Source organism: Oryzias melastigma, linkage group LG1 (genome assembly GCF_002922805.2).
Source record: "Oryzias melastigma strain HK-1 linkage group LG1, ASM292280v2, whole genome shotgun sequence".
NCBI lineage: Eukaryota > Metazoa > Chordata > Actinopteri > Beloniformes > Adrianichthyidae > Oryzias > Oryzias melastigma.
In genome coordinates this window covers 30,489,417-30,516,778 of record NC_050512.1, presented here as the reverse complement: position 1 = coordinate 30,516,778, position 27,362 = coordinate 30,489,417, and the positions used below count along the sequence as shown (strand labels likewise).

Sequence of the window (27,362 nt, the reverse complement as noted above, 5' to 3'; positions counted from 1 at the left end):
GACCCCCCGTGCACACCCCCAGACCCCCCGTGTATGTGTTACTTGTGTTGTGATCCAGTGTTGCGATGACCAAGAAACATTCGACTTTGCGTTTAAACTTCGTACGCTGGCATACGCCAAAGAACATTCCGGTGAGGAATCTGCACCACATTTATGTGGTGGATCTTAAAGGTATCCAAGAATGGGGCAACCTGCTTTACACTGAAGCTAATCTTTTGAGATGATGCATATCAGTCAGCTTTGTTCCTTCAAAAGATTATTAGAATAAACAATTACACATGAAAATGTCAGACTGCAGGGGTTAGAAAAGTAACAATATCCACCGTTAACTCCATCTCAAGTCCTTATACTTTTTACATTCATAACTAGAGTCATCCTCATTCAATGAGATTTTTATCAACACGAATAAGTTCTGCCTTTTGTGATTTACTTTTCTGAATATAGTTTAGTTTGAGTTAACTACATTTCTAACTAAGACTGAAGAAATATATTTAGATCTGATGCATGATTAGAACAAAAACCAACAGCGACATCCAACAGGTCTCCCTTGAAAAAGAGATCTAATCTCAATGAGATTTCCTGGTAAAATAAAGGTTAAATTAAAATAAATAAATAAATAAATGAGGGGGAGGAATGATGGCAAACATCCTCACTGAGATCCCTGAAGTTCCTTCAACACGAGAAGAGAAAGCCTTCGAGGACTGAAAGGGCTGTCTCGTTTGTCGCCACTCCCACTGGTTAGCCGGCCCAACCGCACAAAGGATCTATTGTCAAGCACAATGGGGTCACCGTTTCTGTTCCTGCTGGGCTGATCTTGGCCGGTCTCTGCTCATAGAGCCTGGAAGCTCGCCAACGACCAGACAAAGATCTTCAAACACATCACTGAGCCTCAAAAACTCTTAAAAATTGAGTTTTTCTGAAAAAAAAATAACCCAGAACTGCAGCAGACTGATAATAAAAAGCAATGATGAAAACATTACGTTTTAATTTAAATTATGTTGAACGATTCTGACGGACAATCAGAAAAACTGGTTTTAAAATTGTTGAAGAAATACCACTTTAAAAAAAAAACCAGAGGAATGGACAGTATTTCCATGCATTCGAGCGGTCACTTCAGAAAACGTGGAGGACTGGACGGGGAAACGCTTACCTTGAAGCATACACCTGTATGCAGACTCTGAGATGGCGTATATGTGGGGGGGCATTTCGTGCCTCTTCTTGCCCCTGTACATCTCGATGATGTTATCCGAGTAGATGGGCAGATTTTTGTAGGGATTAATGACAACACAGAAGAGACCAGAGTACGTCTGCAAGAGGAAGAGGACACGAGGTTTAATGTCAGCAAGTCAAACGTCAGTTCTGATGTTTTCTTTTATCACGTTTATGTTCGTGTACATTTGTTCTTCTAACCATTTACAGAGGAATGATGTGCAAAGACTCGTAAGAAATAAAAACAATGAAGATCCAAGGACTCAACTATGATTTCAAATGAAGAAAACATTATTTAGTGAAACAGCAGAGCTATGCTGGTTCATTCACACTGCAGTTGTTTCTCAGGACGAAAAAAATCAACCACACTTTCAATGATTTCAGCAATCTTGGCATCGGAACCTTCAGCTTGTTCAGGACCTTACTGCTTGTTCTTTTGGTATTCATAAACAAATTGGTAGTTTTTGAAATACTGAGTGAAATGTGTCCCAAAGAAAATTAATTAGAAGTAGCTCAAATCCTTCAAAAACCTTTGAAACGTGTGAACTTCTGCATGTACTTTCAGCTAGAGACAAACTTTAAAATGTTCAGCAGCTACTTGGTTTTTTAGGGAATTTGGAGTTTAGCTTTTATTTTAGCAACGTGCTAGCTGGCTTTGGATAATTTAGACATTTTTATATATTTTATTCTAACTTGTAGTTAAGCTAATATTTCAGCACTAAGCTAAAATAATGACATAATTTGACATTTTTCCTGGTTTTTATTAAACTAATTTATAGTTTAGCTAATATTTTAGCATCATGCTAGCTGTTTTGGCAAAATTAGACATTTTCCAGTTTTTAGGCTAACTTGGAGTTGAGCTAATATTTTAGCATTTGCTAAAATAATGACATAATTAGACATTTTTCAATATTTTTTTGACTAATTTGGCGTTTAGCTAATATTTTAGCATCATGCTAGCTGTTTTGGTAAAAATTGAATTTTTTCCAGTTTTTAGGATAATTTGGAGTTCAGCTAATATTTTAGCATCATGCTAGCTGTTTAGGTAAAATTTTTAATTTTTCCAGTTTTTAGGATAATTTGGAGTTCAGCTAATATTTTTGCATTATTCTGGTTGTTTTTGCAAAATTAGACATTTTTCGATTTTTTTAAGCTAATTTGGTATTTTTGCTAATGTTTTAGCATTATGCTAGCTGTTCTGGCAAAATCAAACATTTTTTTAAATTATTTAGGATAATTTGGAGTTTAGCTAATATTTTAGCATTATGCTAGTTGTTTTGGCTAAATTAGACATTTTTCAATTTTTTTAAGCTAATTTGGCTTTATTTAACAAGCTTTTCCGCTATCAGCTTCTGAATTTTAGCTAGTTATCAGTTTCAGCATTTTTAGCTACAGCGCTCACACTAGAATTATCACAGGTGATGCCATGTATGTAGTTTTTATTGGAATAATTAAAAACAATAAGTTGTAGATCTGACCCTTGTTTCCCTATTTTTTTGACATTTATGTCATTTTTTATTTTATTAACAAATGCACAAAAAATCTACCAGAAAACACTGACCCTAAATATCAATATCTTCATCTAAATAGATGTTGATGAAATCCCACCGCTCATTGGACACGTTAAAACACATCAGAGGAATTTATTATGGTTCAGGATCTAACTAAATCTTATCCAGAAACCCTTGAAAACATTTCCATTCATCTGCTTTACTACGTTCTGTACACAATGTTGTCTAATAGGTTTCATAAATTCACATATCTCTTGTTTTCAGCCTCATCATACAGTACGTGTATATCTCCAGACAAATGTCCTTCACCTGTAACATGCCCACACACATTCAGTCAGACCAGGACAGGGTTAACGTCTGCCATGGCTGCTGCTGTAGCTGAGACATTAATCCGGGACCGATCATGGGGTACACACACAGTACAAAGAACACACCGTCAGATTCCATTTGGTGGACACATTCTGGCCATTTAGTCCAATTTAATCAAAACTAAAGTCAGGATTAAAAGTGTCTAAAATTTTTCCTCTGTTCTCTATTATTGCTTTTATGTAAAGGCTTTACACAGCTGAAGTTATTTTAAGATTAAACTTTATCTAAACTTTAGTCAAAGTTTTATTTTACACATTTTAGGAGTAAATTTAACTCTTCTTTATATGTGTTTTTTTCTAAGAGTTCAGTCAGCTTGTTATTAATCTTTGTTTTACTGGGAGTCTTCCTGATTTTTGTGCTTGGCTGAATCGCTATAATCTCCTTAATGATGTTGTCTGTTGCAGCCATTGGGCTGCATGGGGCCAGGCCACGCTAACCCAGTTGTTGGACGGAACAATCTTAAAACATAATGTGGGTGAAGAATGGATTATCTGTACAAATGACTGACGTAGATGCAGACAGCTGACATCTGCCTCAAGTTTCACAACAATCAATCACAAAAAAGGTCTAAAGCTCCAATATCATCAATAAATAAATGGTAAGATGTTATTATTATGATTAGAAAAGGACCAAACCGCAACTTCAGCAGTTCATTTAAAAGTACAGGACTGAAAAGGATCTTTATTAAACATAAATTAGCGCTGAAGATGCATATCATAAGATGTGGTGAGTGATTATAGAGGGTGGGGGTGATGTCACCAGATGGTCTGTAACCCATCCTCCCCACCTCTGCCGGGTACACAGATGCTTCAGACTTAACCACATACAGAAGTCTAGCCCCACACGGATCGCTTGATCTGGAACCACGAGCAGTATCGGCTCCTTGCTAGACTTAAAATCGATTATGCATTGCCAGGAATATGTATACAAACTTCAGTCTATAAGGATGTGAGCTTGGACTGTTGCCATGGTAACCCCTCCAGAGTCACAAAAGGATACAAAGCAGACAGATCAGCAATTCTCACCCATCGTGAGCTAAGAATGACTCAGCTGGCCATCTTTGGCTCAGGACCTCAGAGGGTTGGGGGGGTTTGAAGAACTTATTTCAGGGGATGTGATGCTAATGGTCTGCACAAAAGGGAAACAACGTTGCTAAGAAACAAAAAAGTTGTGGTTTATTTGTCTGTAAAGTTTTATTGGAAGAATGTCTCTGACGTTACGTAATAATGCAGCAAAACCAAACCGATTGATGGGCGCTGGAGCTCTCTATAAAGATCCAAATAAATGAGGCAAACATGGATCAACTATGAGGCCTTCCTCAGCTGGAACAGAACAAAAGACCTCTGGGGTCGCCTCCATAATTTAAATTGGCGAGCTGGACTTTTCTAGGATTTTTTTGTTTTTTCTTCAAGCAGTCTAACTGGTGTTGCAGGAAAGGTGTTTGCCTGTTAACCCTTTAACAAAGGGATGTTGCTGTCTGTAGGGATGGGATGATAATGATATTTCCCCTGGAACTGTAGCCGATAGCCGATACAGATATTTAAGTGTAACAATAACACCAAGTTTAGATTTACTTTTATGTTTATTTAGAAGAAATGCACAACTTTTCTTACCATACAATCAAATTGTAATTTACGTTTTTGCAGAAGAAGCACTTTCAACAGAAGACGGGACGTCTGTGATTTGGTTCCATTTTGGACTCAAGACATTCGGCGCGGAGCAGAAGACAGCAATATGTAAACTATGCTAGGAGGCTTTTCCCGCACCGATGCTAACACAACAAACCTTCTATCACTCAAGGAAAGTCCACGAAAATGAACATATGAGATTACAAAATAAGAGATAATCCAAGCTGTGGAACAGGACTGTGACGAGTATCTGAGCACTCGGATATTCATGATCTGATCCCGAAAATTCGAGTATGAATATTTGCGACGTCCAAATTGCTGATTTACAATCTTTATAAATATAAGAGAGTGTAGTAAAATATCAAGTAGCAAAAATATTGATTGCTCTGAAATACAGAGTAAGGTTGGATTTTAATTTATGAACTAAAACAAAGCCGAATGAGCAGAGCTACTGTCACTGGAAGTAAACAAATCTTCAAAATAAAGTGTCAGTGAAGCTTCCTGTTTTCAAAGTAAAACTAGCAAGTGTTTTTTTTAATAACTGAAAATATACTTTATTGCTTTATATTGTGATATATATTGTTATTGTGATATAAAATAATTTATATCGTGATATAAAGTTTTTTCCATATCGCCCAGTACTACGAACAAGTGTCACTTTAAACTTTGAAAATTAATCTGAAAACATTCAGAACATTTGCCGACTACTGGACGTAACTGAAAACCATAAGCTCCCATTGCCAGAGATCTATTAGAAACGACTTGTATCCCTATCTAATAAAAATATACCTTAAAGAAGTCAGAACAATTACTGACTATGACTGTAAACATATGATTTCCAGTGCTAAGGATCTGATATGAACAAGTATCCATGTCAAAAATAAAGTGTATCTGAAAACAGTCAGGAGAACATTGGTGGATTTCTTTTAGTAATCGTCTGATACCAATAAATTCAAATTATCCAAATATCAGCAGATACCAATATATCACCCATACCTAGCTGTCTGCGACCATTCACGCGATCAACGTGAATCAGCTGATTATGACACAAAGAAAAGCAATGGACGATTTTCTCCAGGACAGATTCAGCGATTTGTGTTGATTGTGTAAGCACTTTCCTACAGTGAAGTGTTGCATATCTGGGAAAAGCTGCTTTTCACGCTGGAATTACGTTAATTGCCTAAACAGTTGAAGAGTACAATAGTCGAAAGAATGTCAACACTGGAGCTAAAACAATAGCAATGAACGGTTAAAATAATTTCAACTTGTGTCTGAATGCACTCAAGATCCCTTAGTCATCACCAGTCCCTTCAAACTCTGCGAGGACACTGAGCTCGCGCTGGAACCAGTAGATTGCAGGTTCGATTCCAGGAACAGTCACCCTCTAGTTGTATCAAGGCATGACATGAGGTCAAACTTAGTACAAAATTAAAATGACCCTAAAGCTACGTTCACATCTCCCTCGGCCACTTCCAATGAAAAGTCTTTGTAAACACATTTCAGGCTTCCATGTTCAAAACTCTCATGTTCATGCGTAGCTACGCAAGTTTCTACGACCTTTTTCTGGCTCTCCAAACACAACACATGGCAGTTGAATGAAAGTACAGAGTTAAACCAGGTCAAACTTTGACCAAATAGGGACTCAGATCTGGAAGTGATGTATAGATGACGTCCATCCTAATTCATGAAGGTGCCAACCGCTTGAAAACCTGGAATTTTATGACACCAAGTCTTTTTATCAGAATAGAGCTGTGAAAAAAAAAAAAAGCTAAACCAAGATTTGCACTATTTCACACCAAGCCTCTTCCAACTGCAGGTGGCAGACATGCAGTTAGGTTGAAAAAGAAGAAGAAGCCCCACCCTGCTTGTCCAGTGTGAACACTATAGGCTAAAGCTGGGGTGTCTAAAGTCGGGCCTCGAGGGCCGGTGTCCTACATGTTTTCCAACCAACCTGCCAGTAAGGCTCCCTATTGGCCAAACACACCTGATCCAGGTAATCAGTTGTGGAGAAGTCTGAAAAACCAGCAGGAGGTCGGCCCTCGAGGACCGACTTTGGACACCGCTGGTCTAAATGCTAAATGCGCCTTCAAGAATGAGTTTTAGGGCTTTCTTGAACACGTGTCACATGCCCGGTGTGTACGTAGCTCTCCATTCACCTCTGAGAACCATGTTGCGTTTTTTGGGATGCACGGTGGTTAATGCTCTCGTCTCACAGCGAAAAGGTTCTGCTTCAAGTCCTGACTGGGACATTAGGAAAACGGACGGATGGAAAGGCTTTTATTCAACTGCCGGATCTTCTACCGTCAAGCATACGCTGGTTTAGGTGTTCATTACCAGCAATGAGAGCAGAACAGAAAAAATTCAGTTACTTAAGTACTGACAGATGTTGCTTATCAGCAAACACCCAGAACTTTGTTTTTGCAGTTTGGTTGCCACATGACTCATCTTTGGCCTGCCTTTGCTGAAACTTGTGGCCAAGGACATTTTTCAGTCAATTATGACACTCTGGAGAAAACAAACACGCTTTTTATGTGGTAGTACTCAAACTGAACAAATGAAAATAATTCTGAACAATCCACTGTGTGATGAAATAAAGTTGGGCGGGCTGCAGCACAACGTCAACATTAATATTTTTAAGTCTTAAAACAACAAACAAACAAATCGATGAAGATGTTTCTGGCTCCATGTTTACGTGTAAACACCTGTTACATCCATCCATCCATTTCCTGTACCTGAGCTGCTCTGGGTCAAAGGGTTGGAGCCCAGCCAGTAACCTTTGGGAGGGACCTGGATGTCAGCCCCTCCCACAACACAACCACACACCTTCAGCTCTCATTTTTTCAGGCAAAAGGCAGCATGAACCAAGGTCTGTCAGAGGGCCACATAAAAACGAACATCAAAACTAACAAAAATGGCCAAATACTGTAGGTTTGACTGATAAAATGAAGACTCCTCGTCTAAAAAGGAGTTAGAATTCAGGTGAGTAACAGTTAATCTCTGCACTGAATGAACAAATGACCAAACTTTTATCTATAATGTTCATAACTGATCAACCAACAGAAATCCTCCTTATTTTAAATAATACACCATCTGTCACAGAAAGAATAATTATAGTGTATATTGAATAATTTCCACTTTTTTGACAAACATTTTTCATTCTAAAATGAAGCTATGATGTTCACTATGACACATCATGTATAACATCCTCCTGGAGACTTTATATAAGGGCTAAAATGAAAACAAACAGCAACTGATGCATTTGATGCATTTCAGCAACATACATTAAACAAAACCTTTATGAACTTTTCAAATAACACAAACTACGCAGAACATCATTATAGGATTTCAATGTTTTTCACATACATATACATACATAATACAATATGTAGTCTAATGTATTGTATGACTGTCCAACTGTAAAGGCCTAAAAGAAGTAAGTATTAAAAAAAGAAGTATGATGGTTTAAGTAACCAAGTATAAAATGACTTTATAACTATATAGCCTACTACTATATGATTATAAACAGCAGTGATGGTGTTATACTGTGCAGAGATTGTACAGAATAGTGCAATAGTTTTCATTTACAGGCAAAATACTGTATTTACTGTACCGGTACACTTTTTTAAAATTTAATATAACATCAAACATTTCAGGTAAACACAACAAATGCAATTTATTTAATGTTTTAAACTAAAAAAACCAAAAAACCTGATTCATTTCTTCGTAGCATTGCTCCTGAGTGTAAGCACAGTGCACACGTTATCTTGCGCGGTCTCAAGTGGGCCACTACTTCTGTCTGGGCTATTCCAGGAATGTATTAAGAGGGCCATAATCACAGAAACTGGTGGATTATCTGCTTCATGGCACCTTGGATGTGAAAGGTGTTCCTTTCTTCTTAAATATACAACAACAGACTACCATAAAGTACTTCAAAAATTGACTAGAAATAATTAGCTCCATTAATGAGGATACTGATGTTTAGGGATATCTTTGAAGTGTAGGATAGTAAACTTGAAAGAAAAAAAAATTATTTGTAATTTAAAGACAATGCACAAAGTATGTGTTATTATAACGATATGATTGTCAATATATTTATAAGCACATTTTTGAAAAAACATTTTATTTGTATTTTGTTGAATAATTTAGTCTCATTAAACTCTGATAAATTATTCTGAACTAGAGCTGCCACGGTTAGCCGATTATTCGGCGACTAATCAACTATTAAAATAGTCAATGACTACTTTAATAGTTGATTAGTCGTCACTTTATATTGCCGTATTTTCCGGAGTATAAGTTGCAGGGGTTTTTTTTCATACTTTAGGGGGAGTGACTTATTTGTGTGGGGTTTTAAAGACATAAATAGGCTGATATATTTGTTATTTTCCCAGTAAACACTTGTTGCTCTTTAGCGATTGTTTCCTCTAACAACCACCAGAGGGCGCTGCATCAGAAGCAGAAGAAGTGTCGTCCAAAACAAACAGACGAGAATCTGATTGCTTTCCTCTTAAAGTTTGATATTTTTCTAATACAGATCAAAAGGTTAGTATTCTGGTATTTATTTATTTTAGTTACACTTGGCAGAATTTTCTCGCACTCCAGAGTGACTTATATATGGTTTTCTTCTTCTTGATTAGACATTTTTTGCTCTTGCGACTTATACTCCGGAAAATACGGTTTATGGAGTCAAAAGTGTTGTAAAGTTGAAGGTTGAGAGCGTTCAGCAACAAAAAAAGTTACTTTTTAAAAATATTTTAGTCGGTGAGACGAAAACTTTATCTTTTGTGAAAAATAGTTGTAAACACAACATTTTTAAAGTACTGTAACTTTTCAACCGTTAACATGATAATTCCAACAGATTCCAGCAGATCTCCGTCAGAATCTGCTGGAATTATCGTGTTAACGGTTGAAAAGTTACAGTATCTCAAAGAACAGAAACACTGGAGCTCCGGTGTTAAAGCGTTAATCTTGTTTTAATACAAATGACAAAATGACAAAAACAAACCCAGAGAAACGGCCCTCAATCAAAAGACTCTGGGTGTGGATCTTAAAAGCCTTTTACCAAAGGATGTTTTGTAATGCTAATGTATTCCATTACACTGAACATGCACTCAGCAAAGCAACGTCAACGTCTTTACTGAACTAACTGTGGCCTTCGAGTCCATCTAACTACTCTAAAGTAAGCGGAAAAGCCAAGAGGTTTCCGTTTCCAGACCGTCTAACCTGTAGCTCCAAAAGAGCTGAAGGACAAACGAAAACACCCAGTAGGCATCATGGGGACGCGTCTGAGAGGACCGGACTATTAAAGCGATAATCCATCCATTTATTATTGATATGCTTCATCATCTACAGGAGTCTAGAACACACCACAGCTTCATGGACTGATAAAACTCCTCTCTGCTGATTGAAAATCCCAACCAATGGATTACAGGAGCGTCTACGATGATGTGGTGATTGTGGCCGTCACAGATACTGTGTAATCCTCTGATTGCAGTTATCCGATTATTAGTGATCACCATCATTTTTGCTTTGTTCTCATACTCATCTGTTTTTACCTGCTTGATGAAGTTGAGAACACAACTTTGAAGACAACAGGGGGATTTAAACAGCAGCAGCCCAACAAAACATTTGACGTCTGATTTTGCAATTAGATTCAACATAAATGCCGTCTGGCAAAATACTCAAGAGTGTATTCATATAAAATTCTCTCAAAAGCATGTCACCATTCTTAGGAGTCACAACGATCCAAATCGGGTCATGTGCAAAATTGATGTAAAGCACACATCTTAACCATCATTAACTAAAAATTAGATATATAGCATCGCGTGTGATCATGCGGAATTTCACCACTGAAGATTGTGGAAGTGATAGCTAAAAACGCTGAAGCTATTAGCTAAAAACGCTGAAGCTATTAGCTAAAAATGCTGAAGCTAATAGCTAAAAATGCTGAAGCTAATAGCTAAAAATCCTGAAGCTAATAGCTGATAACGCTGAGGCTAATAGCTAAAAATGCTGAAGCTAATAGCTAAAAATGCTGAAGCTAATAGCTAAACATGCTGAAGCTAATAGCTGAAAACGCTGAGGCTAATAGCTAAAAATGCTGAAGCTAATAGCTGAAAACGCTGAGGCTAATAGCTAAAAATGCTGAAGCTAATAGCTGAAAATGCTGAGGCTAATAGCTGAAAACGCTGAGGCTAATAGCTAAAAATGCTGAAGCTAATAGCTGAAAATGCTGAGGCTAATAGCTAAGCTAAAAATCCTGAAGCTAATAGCTGAAAACGCTGAGGCTAATAGCCAGCTAAAATATTATGTAAATGTATAGTAAGCCTATTAAAACTGAAAAAAGCATAAGTTAGCCAAAAAAGCTAGCATGGAGCTGAAATATTAGCTAAACTCCAAAATAGCCCGAAAAAAACAAACAAAAAATCCTAAATTAGCCAAAATAGCTAGTATGTAGCTGAAATATTAGCTAAACTCCAAAATAGCCTGAAAAAACTTAATAAATACCAAAATAGTCCAAAAAACTAGCAGAATGCCATTATAACTTTCAACTTTACTACACTCTGACTCCATACAATATAAAGGAACGACTAATAGACTAAAAATGACAAGACTAGACTAGCATAAAAAACAAACAAAAAAAGCCTAAGCTAGCCAAAACATCGAGCATGTAGCTGAAATATTAGCCTAACTCCAAAGTAGCCTAAAAAACAAAACAAAAAAAGCTTAAATTAGCCAAAATAGCTAGCATGCAGGTGAAATATTAGCTAAACTCCAAATTAGCCCAAAAAAAAGGCCTAAATAGGCCAAACTAGCTAGCATGGAGCTGAAATATTGGCTAAACTCCAAAATAGCCTAAGAAACCTTAATAAATACCAAAATAGTCCAAAAATTATTATAACTTTCAACTTTCAACTGACTCCAACCAAATAATATAAAGTAACGACTAATTGACTATTTTAATAGTCGATTAGTTGACTAATCGTGGCAGCCTTACTCGATTCCACCATTGGGCCCAAATTCCTTTTATTTTCAAAATAAAAGTACCGTTATCTAGTAATTTAAGTAGCAGCATACAAAGTATTACTGTGACAGCAAAGCAAATCTTTATACTCACATAGATGAGGCCAGAGTAGTATCGGTCCTTGAGGTTGTGGAGCACAGATGCTTCGTTCAAGCAGGTAAGTTCAGCCATGTCCTCTACCTTGGTGAACTTGGGCGGGTTCATCTTCTGGATGTCGTCCTTGTTGACCACCGCCTTCTTCCCGTTCTCGGCCAGCTCCACTATCACTTCGTCCCCGCGCTCCTCGCGGATGCTGGCGCCCTCAAAGCCATGGCGCTCCGACGGGACCCACACCAGCCTCTTGGCGGTCCAGTCAGCCTGCGCGGCCGGGTTGTACACCACGGCGCGGTCCACAAACAGGTACCGCTGCGGGTCATCCTGCCCACTCCTCTGCGACATCACCGCTGGAAACCGGAAGCACAAACGTCTCGGTTACCTGAGGAAAGCAGAGGGCACATAAATGATAATAATAAAAGCAGTAAGACACAATAGTGCCATGAAATGCAGTAAAAATGATCAATCTATTCAACAAGGTGAGCTTTACACATATTTTAAAACCTTTACTGACTTTAAATGACACCACTGTAGGTGTGCAACCTTCTTGGGTTTCATGTCAATCTAAATCTTTATATTAGGGCCGGGTGATAAAAGTCAATGAATTGATTTGAATCGATTAAAGCTTAACAGATAAATACCTGATCCAAAAAAATATAAATCAATTTAGCGCATAAAACTAAAGTCTGTTAGCTTGATGCTAATATTTAATGGAATTTCCCATAGGAAGCTGAGGCATGAATTCTCCAAACTCTTATCAGGAAATACTTTTTAAAGTAACTCTTTGTGGCGTAAAACATCATTTTTTGCTCATACTTTTGATTTTAAGAAATCATGTAACCCTGTATGATCTCATTATTTCACTGATACATTTTACAGTATGTGAACTGGATCAGATTCATATAAATATATTGAAATTATACAGTACATTATTAATGTATTTCTAAACAAATATGCATAAATGTGTAAAATAGATTAAAGAATCTAAAAAAATCAAAATCGAATCGATTTAGGCTGTTGTGCATTCAAAATATGCATATTTACAAAACATATATTGTTGATCCATTAATTTTTGTCCTTGGTAATCCCATCAGTGAAAAATCTATTAGCTAGCTTTTCATTCAATTTAAGATTCTGTAAAAACTGTGATTTTATTCCCAACTGACTGTCTCGTGAACCATATAACCATCACATTTTATAAAACATATTATTCAAATTAGTTTATTGAAGTTCACTAATAAAAAGGCAAAAATGATCACCCAAGATTAAATATTACTGCTTTAAAGTTTATCACAAATTGGTTCCTTAAACTGTCAAACAATAAAAAATATTGAGATCCTTGAAGTCGCACTCTCGACGCAGGCGCTGGTAAAACACTGAATGTGGGTCATGGGATGCAGGGATCAGTTTGGCTGTTGTGTCACTGCTTCCCTCAATCACTTTCATCCCCCATCCGGTTGTAATCCTCGGTAATATGCTGTATTATACTCCACACGGACAATAACAAAGGCTCGAGTCGGACTGACGACGGCCCGTGGGCTCGTTTGTATCCCAGTCGGGCGAACAGCAGCATCGGCCACTCCAGCTCTGCTAACGCTAGCTTAAAGTTGAGGCTCTAGTTTCGCCGGTAACAAAAGATACCGCCGCGAGCTCACACAGCCAGCTCCCGCGAGCGCTTAAAACAATTAAAATACACATTTGATCAATAAAGACTCGAATGTTCTTTAGTGAACAGTGTGTGGGTGAGCGGTGCAGCCTCCCCCGACAAATCCCATCATCATCATGGGTGTGGGCGGCTCAAAGGCGTCGGGCAGAGGATAAAGTAGGCTGACACTGACCGCACGCACGCGCGCTGGAAATTCAAACTTCTATTTTTGGGCACAAATACAATAATTTAGGAACACATCACATAGCTAGAAATTACATGGTTCAAGGGTGCCGGCTAACATTAGCAAAACGACCGCTCCTCCATCATTAAAAAGTCATGGCAGCATAATCCGCTAGCTAACCGTAACGGTGACTGTTGCTAACCGCTACATCCACGCGAGGAAAAAAAATTAAAAAAATAAAATTCCTCCAGAATTTTCCATCAAACTTACCCAACGCAGCAAATTCAAACGAAAAACGTTTGTGGTGTTCCCAGTAAGAAAGCGCAATAGTCTCCCAATGCGAGCAGAACAGCTCCAGCCTTCGCCCGCTCTCTCATCAGTGGTACTCCCCCACCATCCAGCACCCTCTCAACCGAACTCTCCCCGGCCCGGGAAGATACACTGCAGCGGCTCACACTGCTTTTTGGGGGGGAGGAAACGCCCACAGGAAAAACTGGAAGCTCATTGGCCAGCTGGTCTGGATGGCCTGCTGTGATTGGTCCACTGGTTAATTCAGCAGCAAACTCGGCCCTCCTAGACTGTTTGTGTTTTGGCGGCTAGTTAGTGTTGGGAATAAGTCAGAACAACAGCAGATTTTTCTGTAAAGGACGCAAACTTTGGGTTTATTTTGGAAAGCAAAAGTACAAAAAGTATTTTAATGTTATAATTATCCTGGATAAATTATATATACAGAAATGTATACACAAATATCGATTTATCAAGACCAAACCATCTTTGTTCACATTTCAAAAAGAACTTAATGGAAAATAAACATGCTTAAAGCTTCAAAGTATTATATGTAATTTACAGCTTTTTAATGTTCACCATGTATTCCACTTATTTCATTTGATTAAATTATTTTTTTTAATTATTGTTTACTTTTATATATATATATATATATTACTATTTACATTTCAAATAAAGACTTTTTTGATAAAACAGATTTTTTGATAAAATAAAGGTCTTCAAAAAATGTGTATGCAACACTTATATAGTTATTAAGGGGCAAATTTATTGGAATAATCTTTTGAACAATGTCAAATGCAGGGGAAAAGGATGATTACTGCCAGATAACACACTAAAAATTCTACATAACATTTATCCAACATGTGTTTATACCCAAATCCTATTTTGTAATAATTTCCCTGAATTGTTACTTCACCTCTTCTACTATTGTAAATTCTCACTTGAATTATAAATTGTTCTAATAGAATCCAATTAGAGCATTTTAAGCTCCAAATTCAATTAAAATACATTTCAAACAAATGTTCAAATATTTTAACTGTTTTGATAAAAATATAGAAAATAGTACTAAATTGTTACTTTTCAAAATACATTTTACATACATAAGGGCAGTTTAAAAATGTTCAAATGTAATAGATTTATTATGGATATCTATCGATTTTCTGAATAAAAATAGATACATCCGAGGCATAGAGCACTGGAAAATTAACCTTTTTTGGTAATAGATGAAAAATTCCTTCTCTTGCATTTTTTTTTGTTATTTTTTATTATTATTATTATTATTTTATTTACTTTTCTGCTTGCAATTGCTCATTGCTTTTCCCATTAATTTAATATACTCTTATTGATTCATTTCATCAAAACATAGCATTGGTTGTTGCTTCCTGACTGAGTTTTTGCTGATGTGATTTGTAATTATGTGTGTTGGTCACTAAAGTTGATAAAATAAAATAAGAAAAACAATAATTTATTGCAGTCATTTAATGATTTTACTGTAACCCACTGTGGAAGTTGGAATTCAAAGGTTTAAAAATATCAGAATCTGATGGAACAGAAAAACTTCCTTAAGCATTTACTAAAAATTTATTTTCAGGTCAATTTAATTCATTTTCATCTATATCGCTCAATATTCCAACACGGTTGTCTCAACAGGCTTCACACCTCTAATTGTACACATTTTAGCATTGTTTATGAAGAAAAACATTTTAACAATAATTAAATAACTGAAACAACTTAAATGTTTGGCGCCTTATAAATCTCAGGTAAAGTTATATAACAATAAAAGCAGGTTAAGGTTTCACACACTTGGACTACTAAAAGTTAGATTGTTTGATTTAGTTTTTAATGTTTTATTTAAATTAAGTATGTTTTATAATCATAAAAAGAAAATTTCAAAGACTAAACCACTTTAATGTTTTTTTTTGTTGCATTTTCATTTATTCATGACTAACAAAAAATAGAAAATGTCTCTCCTTTGTAAAGGGCAAGTTACATGAAAACCATTGTATTTATGCATGTTTTATTGTTTTATGTTGTTGTCTTCTTTTGTTTAATTGTATAAAAAACATTTTATTACATGTGTTTTATATTTTAAAAGCTGAACCAGAAGCTTTACAACTTTGTACTCTGTTATCTGCATCGCCCCCTACAGCTGAGCTTGATATTAACAGTCTCAAAAACTAAAAAAGTTAAGAACTTCCTTTTTTTTTTTTTTCCACGGCTCAGAAGTTCAACTTAAATCCGAGAGTGGAGGAGATCCCCATGAGGGTGGAGATGGTAAACGTTAACCTGCTGCAGGACAACGATTTTATTCTTACAGTTGGGTGTCACACTAATGCAGAAGACTTCGCAGTTTCAAAGAAGATTTTTTTTTTTTTTTTGTGGCTCAGTTGAGTTTAAAAAGATAGATTTGCGACTCTTTTATTAGAGAAAAAATAAAATAAAACTTTTTTAAATGTTAAAAACTATAAAGTAAGAAGTCAGAAAGTAGTAAAGGAGAAAAAAGTAAACTAACTCAAACTTTACCTCATTTACAAACAGTTGAAGGACAGTGAGAATCAGAAGTTGAACTAGAACATTTTAACATGTTTTTGTGCGTCCTGTCTTGTAACACATAAAATCAATAGACGTCAATGAGCACAATCATATAAAGGTGCAACAGATAATTAAGCAAATGTTCTAGTTTTGCACTTGATTAGCTCAGATTACACTTTAGTTTTGTTAGATCTACAATTCTGACAGAGATGCACCAACAACAATGAAATGAGCTATTTTTATTTAATCACTGTTGACATTACACTTGTTACTACTACTAATGCTACTCTGAGATGATCACATGTGACAGGGTGGCTTTTATTTTGAAAGGAACTTCCATCAAAAGTTAAAAAGGTTATTTCCTTTTAATGTTTTCTATTCATGCAAAATGATAGCATAAATACAAATCAATGTCTTGTTTTTTTAAAGTCCTCCTCTGATAAAAAATGGTGTTTTTAGAGTTTTTAACATGTCTCTGTGTCATTTTTCTTAAGAAACAGAACAACTATAATAAGAAATCATTTTGTTTTTACATTTCCGAGTATTTCTCCTTTTAGATCAATCAAACTGTCTTGGACAGACTCTGTTTGAATGAATGATCTTCTTTCCATCACTCCACCAGACTCCAAGGAGCTTCTTGATGTGACCACGGAAATGTGAACCGCAGTTGGAAAGGATTGTAAATCAATGAAAGAGCATTTTGATGTTAACAACAATCTCCAAAAATCTCCTTCCTGTGTGCAGGTGTAACGACCTCAAATGAGATTGCTGCAGCAGCAATTCTCATTGACTGTGAGCGCTTTACATTAGAAATATTTTGTATATCAGAGCAAATGTTTCAAAAACAAAAGTAAATTTCAAAAATCAAAATGAATGGCTTTACTGATCATAAAACATTAACATTTTTTTTCTTTTATACAATTTTTTTTTCAAAACCTTTAAATTACTACATCAGTTGACAAAAGATTAAAACATGCTTCATACATTTGGACTGGAACTGAACTGCCCTCTTCCTCATAAAATGTTGCTCCTATATACGCTGCTCAGTAACAAGAAAGTGTAAAATGGTAATTCAATCCGGCCCTCCAGATCATTTTATTTTATTATTATTAATGACCCGATGTTATCGTGTGTCCATTTCTAACTTGTATCATTTTGACAAAATATATTTTTATGGATAGTAAAATATTGAAAGTTATTTAAGGTTTGAGTTGATTTATTCTGGAATAATATTCCTGCCTTTTTATTATTCAGAATTATGTTAAAAAGTTACAGTTTTAAAGTTTCAAAAATTTGCATTCTGCTGGATTTTTGGACTAGTTTGGCATTTACTAAGATTGTTTAGGCTATTTTGGAGTTTAGCTAATATTTTAGCTACATCCTAGCTATTTTGGCTAATTAAGGGTTTTTTTAAAGTTATTTTAGGCTATTTCTGAGTTTAGCTATTATTTTCATGCGAGCTTTTGTTGTGGCTAATTTAGGCTTTTTCAGTTTTTATGCTATTTTGAAGTTTAGCTATTATTTTCAGCTAAATGCTAGCTGTTTTGGCTAAAATAAAGTTGTTGCTTTTTGTTTTAGTTTTTTTTTTGTTTTTGTTTTTTTAGGCCAATATGGCATTTAGCTAATATTTGAACAGTCTATCAGCTTCAACGTTTTCAGCTATCAATTTCAGCATCTTCAGCGGCCACATTCAGCTTACAGCATTCACACTAGCATTATCACAGGTAATGCTTTATATCTAGTTCATAATTATGTTAAAAAGTTACAGTTTTAACGTTTTAAAAATTAGTTTTATAATGTTTAATAAATGTTTATTCGTCCCGCGACCTAAAGTGTGTTTTGGATTTTGGCCCCCTGTGTGATTGAGTTTGACACTCCTGGTCTAAAATGTATCCTCACACTTTTTAAATTGTCCTTTTTACCACCTGACCTGTTTTTTTGTGAGTGTGTGATTTAATGTTTATTAATAAAATAAATAAACAGTGAAAATAAATGTGGATGACTCGGTTTATGTACTGTGGTACCTCATTTAAAACACAAGGGGGCAGCATTGATCCACATTTCAACAACATTCTGGACTGATTTTTTTTTGTGTTTTTTTTAATTAAGAGTTAAATATTATTCAAAGTGTGCAGGAGTGAAATAAATAATAGGACGAGTGTTGCTGTAAATATGAACTAACTCAAAAAAATGTGAATTATGGCGAAATGTCAGTGTCAGTCACAAATCCCTTTAGAAAAATCTTCTAAAGAGACCATGAAGCAAACAAATGAAAAATCAAAACGTTTTCAATGAAAGGCAGACCTTTAAAGATTCAATTCTTAAGGTTTTGTGAATGTAATCAATGAAATACTTCAAACTTAACATCAAGCATCACTTCTGAGGTCTACATTTAACTTTGATTTTTTTTAGAAAAGCCCAATAACTTCTCAGAGGGAAATCCATCTCATTTCCTTCAAAGCTAAAAACAATGTTTGACGTTTTCCTTTACAAAGATAAAAATGCAACAATGAAACCTGTTAAATCATTTCTGAACAGTCTTCACCTTCAGAGATAAAGATATTTTCTCTCAGATCCGATAGAATCTCTGAGTTTTTGTCCTGATGATGTTCAACAGCTTCTTTTTTCATTATTTTCTCTAAAGCAAAAATATAAACATATTTTACGATATTGAGTTCTCCTTTTATCTGAGGAACATTTTATTAAACAGATGAGGATAATAAAGAACATAAAGAATATCAAACTTAACTTACACTTCTGATCATGCTTTGTATAGCATTAATTAAAGAGCAATCTGGTTCTCACGAGATCTTTTTGTTTTGGTGCATGTGGAGCAGGGGTCCCCGAACTCCGGCCCGCGGGCCAGATCCGGCCCACCTCCACATGTGGCCCGGCCCCCTGAACAATATCAGACATGCATGATTTTTTTTTCTCTTCCCAGTCTGGCCAAGCGGTCGAGCTGTGGCAGAAGTGGTGACTTATTTTTGACTTGTATAATTTTGAGAAAATATATTTAAAGTTATTTAAGGTTTAACTTTGTTTATTCTGGAATAAAAATTCTTCCTTTTTATTTTTCATAATTATTTTAAAAAGTTATGGTTCTAAAGTTTTAAAATTTTGCCTTTTTCTAGCCTTTTGGACTATTTTGGCATTCACTAAGATTTTTTTAGGCTAATTTGGAGTTTAGCTAATATTTTAGCTACATGCTAGCTGTTTTGGCTAATTTAGGCTTTTTTTAAAAGTTATTTTAGGCTATTTTGGAGTTTGGCTGATATTTTAGCTATATGCTAGCTGTTTTTGGTAATTTAGGCATTTTTCGTTTGTTTTTTAGGCTAATTTTTAGTTTAGCTAATATTTTAACTACATGCTAGCTGTTTTGGCTAATTCAGGTTTTTTTGTTAGTTAGTTTTAGGTTAATTTTTAGTTTAGCTAATATTTTAGCTACATGCTAGCTGTTTTGGTTAATTTAGGTTTTTCAGTCTTTTAGACTGTTTCGGAGTTTAGCTGATATTTTAGCTATATGCTAGCTGTTTTTGGTAATTTAGGCATTTTTTCAAAAGTTTTTCAGGCTGCTTTTAAGTTAGGCTAATTTTTACATGCTAGCTATTTTTTGCTAATTCTGGCTTTCTTTCTCCAAGCTTTTTAGGCTATTTTGAAGTTTAGCTATTTTTTTTGCTACAAGCTAGCTGTTTTGGCTAACTTAAGTGTTTTTTTTTTATAGGTTTTTAGGCTAATTTGGTATTTAGATAATATCTTAGCTGGCTATCAGCTTCAGCTTTTTCAGCTTTTAGCTTCAGTGTTTTCAGCTTTTAGCTTCAGTGTTTTTTGCTATCAAGTGGCCAAAATTAGTGTACAGCATTCACACTAGCATTATCGCAGGTGATGCTATATATCTAGTTCATATTTATTTTAAAAAGTTATGTTTTTAAAGTTTTAAAAATGTAGTTTTAGAGTGTTCAGTAAATGTTTATCCTGCGACCTAAGGTGTGTTTTGGATTTTGGCCCTTTGTGCGATTGAATTAGGTGGAAGACGCTGAAGGACGCTCATAGATAATAATTAAATATCGACTTATCAGCATTTTAGATCGATACAAGTATCGCCAAACGAAGTATCGCGATATTTCGCTAAATGGATTTTCCCCTACAACACCACTACCTATTGTAGCCATGTTCTCACGTTCTGTTGAGATACCCAATTAGACACTTATAGATAAATAGACATACACAGAAACGTCTGACACTCATTTGTCATGTATAAACACTCATTTAGTTCCATTTAAATCCCACAACAATCAAACATTGAACCCTCAATGATCAGGAAACTAGTTTTTTTGTTTGATCAACAATCACCAAACAGATTGTTTAACATTGGTTACTGTTTTAGAGAATTGTAAACGTTCTTGGAGAGGAGGGTAGATGGCAGGAGCAGAGAAGATCTCCACAGGTTCATGTCTCCAAGCATGCTCAGACCGTTTCTAACAGAAGAGTTTGCTCCATGCTGCTGTTTCCATCCTTCCCTGTGGAGTTTCTGTTGTTTTTTCCCCCAACTGTAAAATAAAAACAACAACCTGAACAGGTTTTGTGGCAGCGGAGCAAATGTGATGTTGTGCCACTTCATGTTGTGACAAACCAAACGTACTTTTTGCTCCTGAACACGTCGGCACAGTTTGGTTTAGTGCAGAAATCCATTCAAAGGCTTTTGGCAGCTTCATCTGTCGGCTGATGGCTTCTATATTTGCTTCTGTGGCATTCAGGCATTTTTAACAGTATCATTCCCCCCTCCACCGGCAAACCTCCCCACTGCTGCTTTGTCTAGGCGGCAGTTTATCAAAAATCCCTTCTCTTTTCAGGCAGAGATAACGGATGTCTATTGTAGCATTTTAATAGCTCTCTGTCAGATTGGATTTAGATAAATGCCGTGCAGCCTGAGCTCTCCTCGGCGTTCGGCAGAACGTTTGCTCTCTTTGCACCTTTTTCCTCCACCTTTTGTTCGGCTGCTGCAGCTCTATAGATGCCTTTTATTTCCAACAGCTTCTTTGTTATGTAATGCATGCATTTGATTCTTCCAAAAATCACATTTTAGCACTTTTTCTGTTTTAGTCGAGCAGTTTTGTTCCATCTGTGAAACATTTATTTAAAAAAATGACAACTGAAATTCCAGCAAAACAGATTTTACCAATAAATTAAATTATTAATGGCCCTCTGCCTTAAGAGTTCTTCACTCATCATTATTTTCTTAGACAACCCTCCCATCAGTCCTCTGACTAAAACCTAGATGAAACGTGGAAATAAATCAATTTAAATCAAGTAAGGAATTCATTCAAACTAACAACTAAAATCACATTTTTATTGCAGCGTCTCTATAGACTTTTAAAAAATCTGAGTGTATCTGTTGTTTGGTAATATTTCCAGTCATTTTTGTTATTTTATTAAGTGGCTGCAATTGCTTCTGATGAGTCATGACTGCAAAAACACAAATATCAATAGTAAACAGATTATTTCAACTAAAGCAGCAATTAGAATGTAATAAAATAAAGACAAAATAATATTTTTGGTGCCTGAAGTGTGAGGTTACTTTCTCACATAAAAGTAACTCTGGATCTTTTTATTAAAAGCAAATTTATCACAAATCTTTTCATATTTGTCAGAAAAGGACAAAAATATGTGTATATGTTATAATTAATGTGTTCGATTAATGTTTTTCAACAACCAAGATACTTGTCTTTGATGAAAACACAAAGTAAATCACCAACTAAAAACCTCTCCAGTCTCTATTAACAATCATTCACATCAGAGGGTCTTGAATCCTTTTTAAGTATTTTATGATCTTTCATATTTCTACATCTGTATGAACCCGGCCCTCCTTGTGTGAACACGGAGCTCATACACATGATAAATGTTTTTTAGACGGTGAAATTGAATCATTTCCAGCAGCACACTGGTTAAAAAACAGTGTTAGACGTTCCAGTTCTTCTTTATTACTTTGGAAATTAAGAAACGTAGCTTTATCGTTTATGAAAACGCCTTTGCTTTTAGGGTTTGAAGCTTCATTGTGTTTGTTGGGGAAGAGCACTGACTGTATATGAGAACTGGAGCGAGTCAGTGTGATGTCACCTTTAGAAAACGGTTCACTTCCAGGTCCAACCAAATGAAATCAATTCCGTTTTTTTATTTATTTATTTTTTACAATACGGTTGCCGCCATGTTGGAACTAGAAGTCTTTGGTAAGAAGTGATTGGTCCAAGTCGGTCTGAGTCAACCAATCAGGAGTAAGCTTGTTGGAAGTCCACACCCGTACCACTTGAGAGCGGGCTACACAATGGCTACGTCCAACCTGCTAAAATCATGTGTGTTGACCCCTCTACATGGGGGCCAGCAGGCTCCACCTACTTTTATTGAGGCATCAGATTGGTCGGATTTGGCTTGAATAAGTTGAACTACAAATGGAAAGACTATTAGCTGTTTTACTCTAGAAGCATCAACCAAAGTGCCTCCAGTAATCATAATTGTATTAAAGTTGCCTCGATCTCCTAAAGATAAATCAGATTGTCTTGAAATTGAGTCATGACTGTCACAAACGGGCAGACGGCTGGATCTAAGTGCAGCAGGTTCATTTGGGACAGACTGGAGGACAGGAGTGAATCACAGCTAAAAGTCCACAAAATAAATCAGAGTCAGGCAGGCAAAGGTCAAACACGAGCATGAGGGTGTCAGAGAAAGGTCAGGGTCTCGGCAAGGGTCGGGGCAGGCGGCAAACAATCAGAGTCACAGACAAAGGAGAGTCAGATGAAACTGAAAGAAATTCAGGTCAGGATTAGAACGCTCAGTGATGCAGGAAGAGTGACACAAACAAGACTTCGCTGAATACTGCTGGGAACCAGCTGTGGGGCTCCTGGGAGGGACAGCAGGGGCTGATGGGAAGTGAAGTGTGGAGAACCAGGAAGTGCTACAACTCTGGAGATAGTTCCTGAATTCCAGAGGGGGAGACGGGACTGATTCATCACAGTAGCAACTGTTGCTATGACTCAAATTCAAGACGGTGGGAAAACCTGGAGACATGAGAACCATCACCAACGATGGGTCCATTACGACAATATTCTGGTACCTTTTGGTTTGATCTGACGTCATCAAGTCTCAACTTTTATTTTCAAAAAATGAACAGAAAGGTGGAATAAATGAGCATGACAGACCAGCCAAACGTCTACTTTTTAAAGGCCCCCTCTGATGAAAATTGTGTTTTTGGTGTTTTTAACTTGTTCTTTTGGCAATAGTGGAAGACATAAACTAAGAAAAATAAGTTCAAAATCGTGTTTTTTAATTCAAACTGTTGTGAATTAGGAGTAGATAAAAAATGCTGTTTGAAAAAACTCTATTTGTGACATTGAAAATACGCTGGGCGGTCCTCACGCCCTCTGCTCTAAGGTCTCAGCCATTAGGGAGGGGAAGGGGGCGGGGTTTATCCATGCTAATGGTCCCGCCCACCACTCAGAGGTGAATCTCTAACAAACTCCTGTTTGGATCTTAATTGGGGCCAATATTATTAAAACAGTTTGAAACAAAATTTGGTGTTTGGCCAAAAAAAAGAAAACTTTTCACTTTTCTAAAATAAAAATTTCAGCTTCATATGTTCTATTTTTTAGGTTTTAAAAACTAAAAATTTCAATTTCAAACCTTTTTTTTTCCAGTTTCAAAACTGAAAATTTCAGTTGCAAAACGTTTGGCCGAAATGTGGCGTGTTGGGAGGGGGCGGGGCTAACGCAAAGGACCAATCAAAATCGATGAGGGCGGTAACTTGAGTCCAGTTCACTGACTCTGAGAACTGTGATAACTGTGGTCAGAAAATGTCAGTACCATCATAGTCAAACTTTTGAAACTGAAATGTTCTTGTTTTAACAGACAACAGTGGAACTGGATAAACATCCACCAAGAATTGACTTAAAAACTTGTTCAGGGACACAAGAGTTTTGAACGGCGAACCCAAAAAGCGAGTTTACGTGTGTTTACTTCAAATTTTCATTGAAAGTGTGAAAGTGTGAATGTAGCCTCACAGTTAGCTTTCTGGTTATCTTAAAAAGAATTATTGTTTTTTAGTGAACTGAACTGACTTTTACATGATTGAGACATTTTTCTTGTTTGGTTTCATAGCAATTCTGAGACAAAATGAGGCAAAAAAGTCTGAATTTCTCCTTAATCGCTGAGGAAAAATGGATAAATCCGAAGAGCAAAGATGTACATAAAAATGCAAATATACGTTTCTGCTTCAACAGCTGCACCAACATGATGTCCTGATTCCATGCATTTGCATTTCATTGCAATAATAATGTTGGAGGGGGTCGTCCCCCTTCCTCTCCCTTCAGATCCACCCCTCCATCTCCACCTCCTGACACTGAACTCCTCCTCTCCTCCAGCAGACCGAGAGCATCAAAGGAGAAGCATCAGACCACTGACCAGCATCTCCCTCTCCGAGGGTGAGGAACGAGAGCAGGAGAGGGGAGGCGGAAGAGGGAGAGCCAAACTAGTGAGAGGAGTAAGTTTTCAGTGTGAGGGGGGGTGACCAGAGGAGAGTTGGGAGCCAGAGCGAGCGGCAGCGGGGGGGAGGTCCGGAGCTTCTTCTCCTGCTCCTCTTTTGAGCTCTGCCTGGATCCCCTTGTATTCCTCTCCTCCTCCTCCTCCTCTTCTTCTCATTTCGACTCTCCTCCCAGCTCCCGCCGTGGGGTCTCAGCTCTCCATCTCCCTGCCCCCCTCCCTGGCTCCCTACCTCCCCCGGGCGCTGCTGGGAGCTCCTGTGCTGCTGCGGCGCAGGAGGATGTCTCGCAGGGAGTCTCCACCGCTGCCGTCCCCACCTCCTCAGATGCTGGGAGTGCAGAGGGGGGAGTGCGAGGACCGTCCGGAGCGCGCGGAGCCGCTGTCCGACGCCGAGATGGAGATCATCCAGCACACGTGGGGGCACGTCTACAAGAACTGTGAGGACGTGGGGGTGTCTGTGCTCATCAGGTGAGGACGGTTCAGCTCTTTACCAACTCCTCAGGTGCACTGGATCTATTTGAAATGTTTCCACATTTAAGAGAATAATATAAAAAAAATAAAAATAAGTGCACAGATAATTCAACAATCCATTACAACTGTGTAAACAGAATATCTCACTTAAACATCATCTTTACGCCTGAGGAGCTCATCCAGAATCATCAATCGGTGCTGATTGATCTGAAAGCCTTAAAAGATTTAAGATTGCCTCTCATGAGCTGCTCGTCACCCCGGCGAGCGTTTATCAGAGATAAAATCTACATTCTCTCTCTTCTTCCCCATTTTTGACCTCAGTAAAACTACCAATTTTTGCTTCTAAGATTTTTTCTGCCTCTCTGAGAAATGATGAACAACCGAAGGACCTTCAAATGAATTTAGAAGCCTGTTTGCACAGTGCAATGATTGAACCTAAAAAAATAAATAAAAAATAAAGCCAGCAGGATGCCTGAGGCTCGTCTGACAGTAGAAACTTAACCAGGCAAATTAATACAAATCATTCCCGGATCGTGAGTCTGCAGCTTCGGCACAAGAGTGATGAGACTTTTCTGCCGAGTTAAAAACAGCATCAGGCTGAACACTGAAAACTGATGCTGAAAAGAAAATCCTAATCCATATCATCAATCATCCACTAATAGAAGGGCTCCATTTGATCTTCACCTGCATTTCTACACCTTTGAAGAGAGTGAATTGAGAATGAGCACCTTTCTGAATAAATCTTGTTTGTTTTTATTTGGTGTAAAGTGATGAGAAAAGACCTAAAAATGACCCTTGAAAGTAAAAGACATGGCTGTAACTTATGGGCATGGCGTTCTCTGGCAGTCTCAGGGACTCACCAACAAGGTGTTATCTGTTGCTGTAGCAACGAGAATCTCCATAGCTACACGTGGTTGTAAATAAAAGCCTCAGTAAATGTTTTTTTCTTTAGGAATTTGGCAACAAGAACACCCTGACTTTTCTGCTAAACATCACAGCAGCTTTGATCTGTGAATTAATCAAACATAATTATGAAGAGTAAAGTTTACCGATACTTAATACGAGAACAAGTTTGATTGTTTCAACAAGTGCAGTTAGTGAAAATGACTTTTTTAATGTCTGATCTTAGGCACAATGACTTTAATTTGAAGTGGACGACCCGAGTTATGTGAAGAACTCCAAATAAAAAAAGTCTCAGAGTTCAGGATCAGCAGGTGAACTACAGTCTCTGCCAGATCAGGATCTGATAATCCAAACAAAATGGAAAATTATCCGTTTTAAAGCCAGCAGGCATTCAGGAAGTTACCAGAATCATTGTGCTCTCTTATGGGGTCCAGATGACCCGACCCTGATATTGATGTGGGACTCCTCCCATGACTAAAGAAGACAGGATTTCATGTCTGCAATGGACACCAGTGAAGTTCAGTGTTCTGTGTTGTGGGTCCAACTGACCCACTTTAATGACAACATGGCAAAGATAGTACAAGGAAAGCAAATGTACATTTGTCTGTACATCCATCCATCCATCCATCCATGCATCCATCCATCCATCCATCCATCCATCCATTCTCTATCCATCCATTCTCTATCCATCTATCCATCCCTTTGGCCTTTCCATCCATCCATCAATCCATCAATAGATCCATCCATTTATCTATTTCTCAATCCACCCATTTCTTTTTATTTATCTGTCCACCCATCCGTGCATTCTACATCCATCCATCCATCCATCCATCCATCCTACTATCCGTCCATCATCCATCCTTCTATCCGTCCATCCATGATGTTCTCCTGTCATCTCCTGGTCAGACTATCTATTATATCTTTCATTAGTATTTATAGAATAAAGCCTCAGGAATCAGATTTCCTCATTTTAACCACAAACTAG

At 37.0% G+C, this 27,362-nt stretch overlaps 2 protein-coding genes across 2 annotated transcripts in view; one reads left to right on the top strand and one right to left on the bottom strand.

Moving 5' to 3' along the window:
• LOC112156981 (myosin-10) overlaps nt 1–14,131 on the bottom strand; it is a gene marked incomplete in the record, with an annotated part of 61,534 nt that extends 47,403 nt beyond the window's left edge. Inside the window, 3 exon segments of the mRNA XM_024289361.2 lie at nt 1,151–1,307; nt 11,832–12,213; nt 13,931–14,131. Of these exon segments, the coding sequence (XP_024145129.1) occupies nt 1,151–1,307; nt 11,832–12,176 (502 nt within the window).
• A 10,726-nt stretch (nt 14,132–24,857) lies between these two features.
• Nucleotides 24,858–27,362, top strand: part of cygb2 (cytoglobin 2) — a 23,946-nt gene continuing 21,441 nt past the window's right edge. The window contains exon 1 of the mRNA XM_024290171.2: nt 24,858–25,471. Coding sequence (XP_024145939.1) covers nt 25,284–25,471 — 188 coding nt within the window. The 5' untranslated portion in view covers nt 24,858–25,283. The remainder of the gene's footprint in view (nt 25,472–27,362) is intronic.